The 12,533-nt window shown below is 41.7% G+C and overlaps 2 protein-coding genes across 3 annotated transcripts in view; one reads left to right on the top strand and one right to left on the bottom strand.

Moving 5' to 3' along the window:
- The window catches only part of LOC103366007 (flocculation protein FLO11-like), a 4,535-nt gene extending 2,944 nt beyond the window's left edge, over positions 1 to 1,591 (top strand). Inside the window, exons 3-6 of the mRNA XM_008293606.1 lie at positions 2 to 322; positions 436 to 501; positions 606 to 684; positions 777 to 1,591. Of these exons, the coding sequence (XP_008291828.1) occupies positions 2 to 322; positions 436 to 501; positions 606 to 684; positions 777 to 948 (638 nt within the window). The 3' untranslated portion in view covers positions 949 to 1,591. The remainder of the gene's footprint in view (position 1; positions 323 to 435; positions 502 to 605; positions 685 to 776) is intronic.
- A 2,374-nt stretch (positions 1,592 to 3,965) lies between these two features.
- On the bottom strand, positions 3,966 to 12,150 carry LOC103366006 (excitatory amino acid transporter 2-like). Of its 2 annotated transcripts, XM_008293605.1 has the most exons (10): positions 12,021 to 12,150; positions 10,296 to 10,448; positions 8,783 to 9,033; positions 8,563 to 8,671; positions 8,123 to 8,249; positions 7,757 to 7,990; positions 6,868 to 7,062; positions 6,553 to 6,687; positions 5,015 to 5,225; positions 3,966 to 4,074 (listed from the first exon to the last, which is right to left on the bottom strand). In XM_008293605.1, exons 1-10 carry the CDS (start codon positions 12,148 to 12,150, stop codon positions 4,003 to 4,005), a joined length of 1,617 nt encoding a protein of 538 aa, XP_008291827.1. In that variant the 3' UTR covers positions 3,966 to 4,002. The 2 variants fall into 2 exon arrangements, with proteins under 2 accessions (XP_008291827.1, XP_008291826.1); XM_008293604.1 differs by having other exon boundaries at positions 8,563 to 9,033.
- Between the last annotated feature and the right edge of the window lie 383 nt (positions 12,151 to 12,533).

The raw sequence follows: 12,533 nt of genomic DNA on the forward strand, positions 1-12,533 counted from the left end.
GATGCCGCTGAACTACCAACTGTATCCACGACTATGGAAGCATCTCAGTGGGGGTTATTTGATACGATGGAGGGCAGCGCGTTGGGACAGATCGAAGACATGTTCCCGACCTCCTCCTGGCATGAAAGCTCCACAGCCATACCCTCCACCACCGAGGCCAGCACAGATTCACCCACCAGCGTGCTGAGCCCTGGTTTCGGACACGTAGACGAGGAGTTGATTACCATCACCATATCCGATTCATTGGGCTCAGACTCAGGCTCAGGAATGTTTGTGGAGTTGACGCAAAACGTTCAAAACCATGGTCGACTATTCAGTAATGGTAAATATCTTATATTCGCCTCAATAATCAATCCTGCAGTCATTATTATGGTGTCTTTTTTGATTGCCTGTGCAAGAGTTAACTTTTTTTTTTTCTGTTCCTTCACGGTAAAGAAACACCAGAGAAGATAAATTCTCCCATCCCAGACCCAGAACAGCACAAAGGACACAGTACACCAGGTGAGTCCAGCAAACATATAATAAATTAAAATACATTTCTGCTTCATTAAGCTCTAGTTTCAGACATTTCATGTTTAGTAACGCCTACTCTCCCATATGTGCAGGTTGGATCATTATCGTCGGTTTCATCGTCGGTGTCGCAGCACTTGTGATGCTCTGCGTTGCCATCGCTACTAGAGACAAGTGAGTTTTCAACATCAGAAGCAAAAAAAACAGCAATATTAGTGACTGTAACCTCTTTGAGCAAAGATAATTAAACTCCCCTCGTTGCGCAGGTGGAACGGACCACGCCAGGCGTCCACAGCAAACACCGAACCCAACCCCTCCAACCAGCAGAGGGCGGTGGAGATGGAGACTTTCCTGCGCAAGGACGAGCCCAGGGAGAACGGAAAGGCGGCAGAGTACACGGTGATCCCCCTGGACGAGCTTTCAGAGAGTTATTCTTAACAGCGAGGCTCGCGAACGGACTCTCCGGAGGCCCGACACCCATCACACAAACCCTAAGACTGTATTCGAAGCAGATGAATTCGATCAGAGGAGCCGAGCTGTCCAAAAAATGTTGTTGTATTACTGAGGAATTAGACGGCTCTGAGCCTCGTACGAATGTTGGTCTGTTTTTTTGGTTTTTTTCCCTGCTGACTTTTAAAAGCTTTTACTTTTACTTTGAAGCTGCGGCAATGTGTCACTTCATATATTTATTGAGATTTGTTAATCTCATATACAATATAGAAAACTGGTCAGGTAGTGTGAATGTCATTTATTTCAAAAAAATGCAGCTGAAAAGTCTTTACAGTGTTTTGTTTTTTTTCTCCTTGGTTTTCCGTTGTAATTATTATTGTGTGTGTTTTTATCATGTGTTTGTAATGATCTCATTGAAGACTGTTGTGGATTGTAACTTATTTTAAGCTGCTGTTGTTTTCTCGTGTTCGTCACGGACGCTCGGAGCACCGAACTGTGCTCAGCCTGCAATACTTCCTCCTGTCGGTCCAAACAGCACCTGAGCTGCTGCATGGTGCACTTATTGACCGTTCATTTCCTGTACCCTCCTTTCCAGTGACAAATAAACACAACGGTGGTTCATCAATAAACATTTATTTGTTTCCGTTAATATTTACATACAAGTATTAAAACCTTTACACACTTTCAGTCCATTTGCCGGACAAATACTTTTTTTTGTTTGTTTTTTTTGCGGTATTTATTTGGTCCATTCAGTCCTACTTTAGTCAAGAAAGTAAAAGGGACATTTTTTTTTAATACATTCTTGGACCAATATGTGCATAGAATCAAAAAGAAAAGATAGAAAATAGAAGTTTTATCGTCTAAAGGTGGTACAATTCCTGTTCATGTTGATAGAAAACACTCGCTACGCTCGGCCAGTCAGCTAAGAACAACGCAGAACAACGAGCAAATGAACTAGATGAGGTAATGAATTAATAAACGATGGGGTTTTGACATGAAATTCAGGGTATGCTCATAATTTATGAGACAGACTCTCTTCCAACGCTGGACGGCTTACTGAGGTCAACAACAAGTAGACAAACTGTAGCTGCCGACATTCTCACCCAGAACCGCCTCAGAGCCTTTAAATCACCAACATGGGTCATGAACAACATTCATAAGAGAAAAGTGACAAATATTGGACTCGCTTTCCTGGAAAACCATTTTGAAGTTTCTCCTAAAAACAGCATTTTTTTTTGCAGATAAATAACGCTAAATTCACAACCTACGGAGACATCTAGTGGCCCATCGAAGAAAACTTACTTTGCACTAACATCGCTGCATACATGTATATTTATATATATATATATGTGTAGTTATAGTCTTTATAGAAATGTTTAGCATAACAAAAAACAAATATGATGACAAAAGGTACTATACATTTGATTTGTACATTTTTTTTTATCTAAAGAGAGTATATACACAAAGTGCAAGGAGGCACTTTAAAAGAAGAACATATAAGCTGCTGCTTATACGAAAGAGAAATGAACAAACCAGTTAGGTTTCTACAGAGTTTCTACACAGAGTGAAACACATGTACATATCGAACCACGATTCAATGACCTTGTTGTTACGGCGTCAGATTTATGCGAGTGCTGGAGGCAGAATTTCGTGTGCACTTGCTAAACAGACACGACCATAGCTTATGAACTAAAAAGAAAAATGTCTTTACGAGCTTATTCTTTTTTTTTTTTTATCTCTAAATCTGCTGCGTGAACAAAAACATTGGTAACCTTGTGAGGTAGGGAACAGCGGTCCTCACTCTGGGTGGAGTCAGAAGGTGGCGCTGTTTCCTCCGCTAACGTGCTATCCAATCCAGAAATGTCTTAGTCATCATACTGACTGCACTCTGCATGTGACATCTTCAAGGCAAGGTTGTCATATAGCAAAGATAAAATAAACAGTGTGAAATAAAACACAGAACAATGCACTGGCCCGCTGAGAGTTTGAGAGGCGTTTCTTTTTGTTTTTGAACCTCCAGCTTTCTTCTTCTCTTGCTCTCACACATAATCGTCCAGGATACAGGCAGACTTTTTTTTTTTGTTTTTTTTTCTTTTTCCTGACCACTAACAGAAATTCAGTGCATCACACATTAAAGAACATACAAAACAGAAATAATTCAGAAAGAAATAACCCCGGAGGGCACCCTTCATGTCCTCTATTTTCAGCTTTGCTCTCTGCAACACATTCTGTACCGGCTGCCACATTTAGAGGCCACGCCTTCCTCCTCTTAAGTCCTAAGCTTCTCTTCTTAGGCTTGACCGTGTGTGACATCAGGGAAATAATCCCGTAAGTCAAACAACAGTCAAAGGTATTGCAGTGTTTAAATGTCCTGCGCTTCCCCCTCGATGCCACAAGAGGCGCTGTTTCGTTTAGTTCATGCTTTTTTAAAAAACAAAATAATAATCTAGTTTGCAGTATTTTAAATCTTAAGCCCAGCAATCATTACAAGTCAGAGCATTTCAGAAATCATAAATACACAAAGCCATTCATAGTGCATAGTGCTAACTCCAGTTTTTTATGTTATCTCTCACTTGGTCCTTGTACTTTACTGGCAAGGCCATCGTTCACACATCATCTCTCTGCCGTTTAAACTACAAAAGAAAATGCTTTGATAGAAAAGAAAAAAAGAAAAGAAAAGAAGAGATGTTGCACAAGGTAGAAAGATTAATTTTGTTGTTGACAGGACGGGAAGCTTGCAGCAGCACCAAGTAAGGCCCTGAGTGATGTCAACTGAATTTCAGATTCCTCTGTAGATGAAACAGTTTGTGTTGTTGTCGGTGGCGCAAACGCTAAGTTGTTGATTCGTAGTTGCCCAGATGGGCAACCGACTGTCCCAACAGTTCGTCCTTGCAGTTACAGTTAACCCTTGATTTTGTTTTTGTGTGTGTGTTTTTGTGTTTATGTTGTTTTTTTTATTGTTGTTGTTGATTTTTTTTTTTTTTTGTGTCGGCAGAAAGCAAAAGCTGGTGAAACTCAGGGTAAGGTGCGGCGGCATCTGCTTTATCCGCATTTCCACGGTTCCTCTTCAACAAGAGAGAACTCTGCAGTGTTGCCATTTTTGCCCATGGTGACCTGAAAGCAATTACCAAGAAGAGCTAACTATAGGGGCCAAGGCACCGTTATTCACAGACCGTCAGCGGTTGGGAGCAGAGAAGCCATTACTTCATTACATTCAGGCCGTTTTGACCCAAGTTTAAGTTTGTGAGCATATAAAACACGTCGCCTTTGAAAACACTGATGGAATGAAACAGCGATTCTGTTTGCAAATCATCATCGTGGTCGTGTGCTTCGTTGCTGACATTAAAGCTCAAATAATTTCCCAGACTTGGCCATGTATTTTATGGATTCTCTCCCCAACCGAATTACATTCCTAGTACTCATGATTACACATGCAGCGAAATATCAACAGATGTTTGCTGATTTTTTTTTTTTTTTTTTTCAGAAATCTAGCAACAAAACAAATGATCTGAAAATAGGCATTTCATGAATGTATGCATCACTTTGGATGAGATCCGGTGAAACAGCAGTCTTTATGTGTACCACTAGCAACAAAAAAGTCTTTGAAAAGATGCCCAATGATTTAAAAACTGTAATTTGGTCAGGGCTGCCATAAATACATGTCCAATTAAGTAGACAAAAGAAAAAAAATAAATACATAAAACAACAAAATACAAGTCAAATAAAAACAAGACAATGCATTGGGTGTGATTAATGTGTAAAAATAAACACTTTGGGTTTCATGAGATGATGATGATAAAAAAAAGCTTTCGGTGAAGCTGGTATCACAAAAACTGCTTTTTCATACGACGCACAGGTGAATCAATAAACTTTTAGCTTTTCACCACTTTTTAAAAAAAACATCTTCCTCGATCTGACACTTACTAAACACAAACACAGCGACGCTGGAGGTCACACCAACAGGAAACACGAGCACAGACACGAGTAGACGAACACGGAGCTGAGGGAGGACCTTCTACATGCACGTCTCTATGTCCGTTAACGTGAAATGTACCTTGCAGTCGTCTATCAAGATTGAGTTGTGGTGAGCGTATACATTCTGGTTGGAGTTATTTTCAAAGAACGACTGCGTCTTTGCCATCTCGAAGTCGTCGAGCCGGCTCTGCTGGGCGTCGTACATGTCCAGCTCGTCTTTGGAGAGGTGGTACACGATTCCCGCTCCGTACGAGTCTCCCACCACGTTGACCGAGGTACGGAAACGATCCCTGAGGGTCCAAGAGCAAAGGGACATCTAAGAACAACACCTATATTTAAAAATGTAATTGTCTTTTTAGCTTCAGTCCACTACTGTGCTTTAAGACAAAACTATGAAGAGACATTCATGGTCCCCAGATGATGAATCTCAACCTTTTCTTCTGGAGTCAGTGTGAAGTTTTGTGTGAATTTTTTCAAAAACTTGGATGGATTGTGACACAATTTTGTCTCTCTCACATCTCCGGATGATTTCTAATGACCATTACAGTTTAATCTGGCATTATCAGGTCAAAACTTCTTTTTTTTTTTTTTAATGCTTTCAAAATTGAAATGTCTCAAGAACTGTTGAGTTGTTTGACATAAACTTGTGAAGACGCATTCCTAGTTCCCAGAGGATAAATCTTAATGATTCTGATGATTCTTGGACTTTTAAGTAATGAGGTTTTGTGTGAATTTGGATCAAATGCCACAAATTTCAACATTCTCACTCCTCCTGTTGATGTCTAATGACTTTGGTGATCCGTTACCATTTAATCTGGCTTTATCAGCTCAAAATTTCTATTTTTTCAGCAATTTGTACGTCAGTTTGTCCAACATGTTGGATGATTTGACTCAATCCATCGTGTTTATACGCTACTGTTAAGCAGAAAAAGGAAACATATACACAAAAGTAGGGGCGTATAAATAGTTAAATTCCTAATTTGTTCAAATTATTAGGAGAATTTCCAGCTTTCATGTGTCTTACTCACAGCTAACAGATAGCCTGCATGATATCTGTAATTAGGCGAGTGTGTAGGTGGCAGCAGCGAAGTGATATCAGGGCTGAAACCTTTTGTCTGGTTTTGCAAACGTTTCATGTAGTTATTGACTATGTTTGTGGAATTAACACAAAGATTTCACTGAGTAGGAGTAACGAAGAAGATTGTTTTTCTTCTGAAAACTTGCATAAGTTGTTTTTGTGGTTGTTTTTTTACACCCCCTAAACATATGTTAGAGTCCAGCCGAACACGCACGGCGCTCGTTTTACATCTGCAGACATCTGTAAATTCAAACTATGGTCTGTTTTTGAACATGTGCAGCTTTGGAAGGAGTAAAATAACCTGCCAGAAAGTCATCAGACCGCAGACAAATAGCAAAAAATGTCAATCAGCTGAAGAAAACTGTTGTTGGTGTTATTACTGTCTTATTATAAAGCTTTGTGCGGCTTCACAGTGGAAGAAGAGAGGGTTTTTCTTGGTTATATAAAACAAGACAACTAAACTAAAAGCCCCTGCGCAGTGTCGTAATGCGTCTGTATGTTTTTAACAGTGCCGGCAGCGGTGTTGATGTGGAGCTCACAGCAGCCAGTCGACAGCCACCAGGAGGCTGATGTCCTGAGTGGGCAGCCCCACCGCCGTGAGGATCAGGAGCATGGTCACGAGTCCAGCGCTGGGGATGCTGGCTGCTCCGACGCTGGCCAAGGTGGCTGTCATACTAAATAGGAGACAAATTCAGCTCTCAGTGGGAGGACGGAGAAAAGGCTGCAAGGCTCAAGTATAATCAGAACATACTATTACGTGAAGTAAACTGCTAAATCACAGGGTTTCTTGGGGGTTTTAATGAGGAAAAACTACAGTTTGTGTCGCCATATCCTCTCTGCAGCCCCGTTCTCACCTCACAGTAACAATCTGGCCCCAGTCGAGCTCGATGCCGTTCATCTGAGCGATGAAGATGGCCGCCACCGCCTCGTACAGCGCCGTGCCGTCCATGTTGATGGTGGCGCCCACCGGGAGCACGAAGCGCGTCACCCTCTTGTCGATGCCCAGGTTCTCCTCTAAGCATCTGAATGTGACGGGCAAGGTGCCGGCGCTGCAGCAAGAACAACAAAAAATGTATTATGGCGATCACGAACAGTGTGCGGAGAGATTCAGTTTGCAAACTTTGCACCCAATTTGGTGGTAAAAAAACAAAACTTGCAGGAATAAAGAACAAATTATAGGCTGCCTGTTGAGAGTTAGTTTAAATGGGGCACACTTGCAATAGATTTTAAATTTAATTACACCATTCTTCTAATCATAGTGAAATAAATTCACTCTGAACTATGCTAATTTATTCATTCTTGTTAATTTTTTACATAAAATTGACTCATAGAGGCTGAAGCTTGTCTCGACTTCAAATTCTCCGGAAGAAACGCAAACTAACTTCGACTCGCGTTTGAATTCAACTCAAGCGTGAACTTCACGGGGACGGCAGCGGTTGTGGCTCAGCAGTTGCTCTGCTTGTTTTGTCTGAAAATTAAGTGTTTTTTGGGCTTTTTTTTTTTCTCGAAGAGGCAGGAACTGTAAAAAAAAAAAAAGCTAAGCTCACCTCAGGAGAGAAGAAAAGAGTGAATCTCCTGCCGTTAATAAAACATAAAGGAAAAACATCCCACATGGAGGCCAAGCCAGAAGGTGTTGCTTTCCAGAAAACTTCTCAGCTACCACTTTGTGTGAAAGCTACTGCTGCCCGTCAGTGTAGTGTGAAAGAAGCCTGAGTTAGAGATGCGTCATAAAACCCGTCGTACCTGGACGCCGTTCCGAGCGCCGTGACCCAGGCCTGGAAGATTCCCATGAAGAACTTGAAGGGGTTTTCTTTCACTATCACAAAATAGATCAGCGGAAGGAAAATCCCTCCGTGGATGATGAGGCCCACTATCACCGTTATCATGTACATCCCCAGCTGCCGCGCCACCATCTCCAAGTCGGCGATGGAGATGATCTTTCCGCAGATGAGGCAGGCGATACCGACAGGAGAGTACCTGAAGATAGACACAGTGTCGTACTTTTATATCATACAGGCAGCGTTTATTGATGGGATGCTACACATAAATATGTATTTGTAGCACAGGGGAACGGTCGGGCAGCTCGTGCTCTCGGTGAACCGCACTCACCACATAATTGCGCTAACGAGCTTCATAATGATCTCATTCAGGACGTTGAAAAACTCCAACATGAGCTTGGCCTTCTCTCCCATTTTGCCCATAATGACTCCAAAAGCGACAAAGAATCCAATCAAACCTGGAAGACACACAATGCAGTAATTCAGTGAGCACCAACGGTCCAGTTCAGTTACAGTCCGCATGCAATCTAATCCTGGATGTGGGAAAATACAAACCTAACAACGAAATTTAAATACTTCTCATGAAAAGTACAAGCAAAAGTAGAACTAATAAAGCTGCAGCAGGAAGTTCAGCCGGATTCATGGTAATACGGACCCAGGGAGGTTTTGTTTGTTTTCTTTAGCAGCATCCTGCTTCCTGATGTTTTTATGCGACTGAAAATAAAAATGTGTTTCTTCAGCTGTGCAGAGCCTCCAAACTTTTTCACCTACCCAGGACGTTCATCCCACTCTTGAACTGAAGCGACCTCTTGACGGTGAACTGCGGAGGTGCTTTGGTTCTGTTGGTGGGCACCGGTACCTTGGTGATTACCGTCTGGATCTGGATGACAGGAAAAAAAAAAAGAGGAAGAGAACAAGCAGTTGGAGCGTTTGGCGTATGATTCAGGTTGTGTTTTATTTTCTGTCGTGGTGGGTGAGCGCTTCCTCCTACCTGCTGGAAACAGGCCTGCACCAAGTTCTCCGGGAAGAGGTTTCGGATGAGATCGAAGAAGGCGTCCACGCTGGACACCTCGTCGTTCTTCTTCCCCTGTCCCAGGTTGGCCCTCAGCTTCGGGTTGCCTGGATGGATGAGCAGCACCAGGATCACTCCCAGGACGGCCGCGATCACCGTCGTGGACATGTAGTAGACCATGGCCCTGGTTCCCAGGCGGCCGCTGGATTTGGCGTCCAAACCGGCCAGCCCTGTTGGCATAGACACAGGAACATAAATACTCTAATGACTAATAGCAGACGGTGACTAATTAAGTTTTAGTTTGAGCCGAATTAAGAAATTAACAAGGTGCTGTGATCGTGACTTATCTGTTTGTGAAGACAAATAATTTGGAAAAAAAATTAATTCTGCACAGAAATATTAGGAGTGAACTGTTTCCAAAGTGACTGAAACTCTCAGAAGAACAGATCTACACACACTTTAGTGATATATTTGTACTTAACGACACAAAAGTAATCATAAAAAAGTTAAATGATGCTGTAATCACTGCAAGTTTGTTGGAAAAAAATATTCATAATAAGTTCAATATCATCTGCAAACACATTTATTTTACAACCTTCCCCTTTTTACTTAAGAAAATATAATAGAAAATAAACATATTGTGGTTATTATTATTTCCTAGAAAACCTATTTATTGTATAGAAGCATAAACACGAGGAGACGGTGCAGAAGAAAGTTGTGAAATCTCAAGATTGTGGGAAAATAACACGGTTTGTGTGTCTGCAAGCTGCAACATCATCATCATCAAATCAGCAAAGTCGCAGCGCTGCAGTGGTGGATGATTATAGTGTCGTATTGTCTCAACATAATGTGTGTGTTTATAAAAGTGTGGCTTGATAAAGGAAACCGAGGAGTCGAGCGAGTTAGTTTATACGCTCAGTAACAGCATTTTGCGTGATTATTAGACACTGTGTCCAAAATTACATTCATTTATGGAGCAGGTGCTTCAGACGTACATCATGATTTAAATCAAGTCTACAATAACCAGCACAGCTATGAAGCACAATAAAAAGGTGTTTTTCTACATTTTTCTGATGTTTTCTTTTCTAAATTTGCATTATTGTGTATTTTAGTGGACATGCTGCCAACACAGCAGGCACACAGCTAACTAGGTCTGTTTACAGACTTAACAATGGATTTTATAGTTTTTTTCTGAAATCGCATGTGGTTTCCGCTGAAACTAGTTTTTCCAGGTGGAAAAACAGTAACATCTGTGTTGTTGTGCTCTGCGTGCCTCCTGTCCTCCACACTGCTTTTTCTTCTCTCCACAAAAACAGGAATTTTTAAGAAGCGTTTCTCAGTTTTGCCAGAAAAAAAAAAAAAAGTAAAATATACCCACTCTCATCTCAGCTCGACTCCCAGGTAACAACGAGTGCAACCTCATTTCAGGACAGTCGTGTGCAAGTTCAGCGGCGTTGTGCAGCAGCAGCAGCAGTGACTGCATCTCACCCACCTGTGACCAGGCTGGAAACGACGAGCGGCAAAATAAGCATCTTCAGCATCCTCATTAGGATCTCCCCGGGGAAGGCAATGATCATTATAACGTCGGCGGGGAGGGGCGATATGTGCCGCAGGAGCATCCCGGCGATGGAGCCCAGAAACACACCTGAGAAGGTTGAGCGAAAAGAACAAATCAAACACAGAAGCCAGGTGACGAAGAAGCTACGCAGCTTTTTATTTGGATCAACAAGTGTCCAAACGACACAAAATCTTCCATCTGTGCTCATCAGAGACTTAATTAGCCTTTCATCTGGTGTGTTGTCTAAAGACACCGTGATGATTGTGTGAAACTAAACTTCATGAGGTCACATGTTTCAGCTGACTTTAGTTGATGTGTTTCCCTGGTTACGGCACATCTACTGGCAGATATAGAGTAGAGAAAGAAAAAAAAGTTGAAATCAATTAATTTATTTTAGACAAAACCTTTTCTCCTTTGTAGAGCTTTTTCTTTTTTTTGATATATTCAAATTAAATATTAAAGTTAACTGTCGCTTCAATGTATTGCAACGTAATTTAAATGACCCAGAATATAACGAGACAGTCTCCTCTTATGAATGTGTGCTGTTTGAACATCAAGAGAGGAGCTGTGAACACATTTCATATTTAAATGGTGAGGAAAGGAAGGTGCTGGACCTAATGAGTCTTCTGAGTGGATTATTTCTAATATGTAGGTGGTTTTCTTCCTATTCAGCCCAAAGACATGCAGGTGAGCTCGTTTACGGCGGAGAAAAAAATCCTCCCACATATTAGAAATAACATCTCACCCGACCTGAAACTTGATTGATTCGGATGCTGCATCAACAACATGAGATTTTTGGCAGAGCTGTGGGTTTAAATTGGACAGATTTTTATAGTTTTTTAAAGTCTTATTGTTGCATGGTTGACTTCCTCTGACTAGTTCTTATTGATTGCATGCTACAGTCTAGCATAGTTTCGCAATTAATGATTTAATTGCTAACAAGCGGAGATGTGTGGATTCATAAAATGATATCTGATGTAAAGTCTAACAGCCTCTACCACAGATAAATAATAAGATTGATCTTTCTCTTCCTCTGCCTGCCTCTCCTGATGTCTTCTGACTATTTATGAGTGTTTTTAACGCCTCGATGAACGATCTGAACGTCGCCCACTCACATGAGAACACTAAACTTGGGTGTAAAATATGGAAGTTAAACCATAAACACCACCGTGATAATGCAATTTTCTATATATAACTTTAATAAGTTCTCCTGTCATACAGAAAACATCATAAAAACTGCAATTATTGGAAACTGAGGAAAGAAAAGATCGGTCAGATAGCAGCGTATTAAATCATGATGCTATCTAACAGGATGCGAGTGTTTTGGGACTCCCGGTGCAGACGATGAGAGCCGCTGGAAACTTCAATCTCCACCGCAGCTTTTTATCTTTGCCCGCCTGCTGCCCACGCCTGCTCTTGTCCACTTTCCAAGTGTTCATTTTTTTTTTATTTTTTGGAAGACACTCGCTGTCTGAATTTCACCGCACTCTGTCTCCAAATCAGCTAGCGGAGGACGTGCCTCGCGGCGAATCCAACAGATTTCGCCGTGCTTCTCTCACATCTGTAAACTTTTTTTCGTGTCACGACGCGTGATTGGTAACGCTCCAGCCCATCTGAGACCCTGAATGGGACGTAGGAGCAACATGACTGCAAACCTACCAAGGATTGTGAGAGTGAGAACCATGTTCTTCATGATCTTGTCACAGAAAGAGCTGCAAAAGCCCTCAGAAGTGTCCACGATTGGCTCCAGGTGGCTCTCGTCCATCCTGACCTCCACTTGCTTCTGCATTTTGTTGGCACTGAAACAGAAAAGAAGAGCTGGCGTTAATAACCGATGCATTTTTGATCACAAAACAGCACGTTTAGTAATGAAAAATGATGTTTATTTGCAGCCAGAAGGAGCCATAAATGATAGAAATATTCCATTCTTGCTATGTGGCTTTATGCACAACGGCCTTGTGCTAAAACAGGCTTTATAATTCACATATACAACTCAGAAAGGAGTCGGGTGTAGGTGGAACGGGGTGCACGAGGGCAACATCCTCCGCTGTAATGTCCTGGGGTTTCCAAGCAGCCGTGTTTCCAGCTTGTTTCTGCATAATTGGCGTTGTTTGTTGGAGGGAGGCCAGCGAGGGATCATGTTTTTGTCGCTGTTTAAGCGATTCCTGCGTT

The sequence above is a fragment of the Stegastes partitus genome, unplaced genomic scaffold (genome assembly GCF_000690725.1).
Source record: "Stegastes partitus isolate 25-593 unplaced genomic scaffold, Stegastes_partitus-1.0.2 Scaffold896, whole genome shotgun sequence".
Taxonomy (NCBI): Eukaryota; Metazoa; Chordata; class Actinopteri; family Pomacentridae; genus Stegastes; species Stegastes partitus.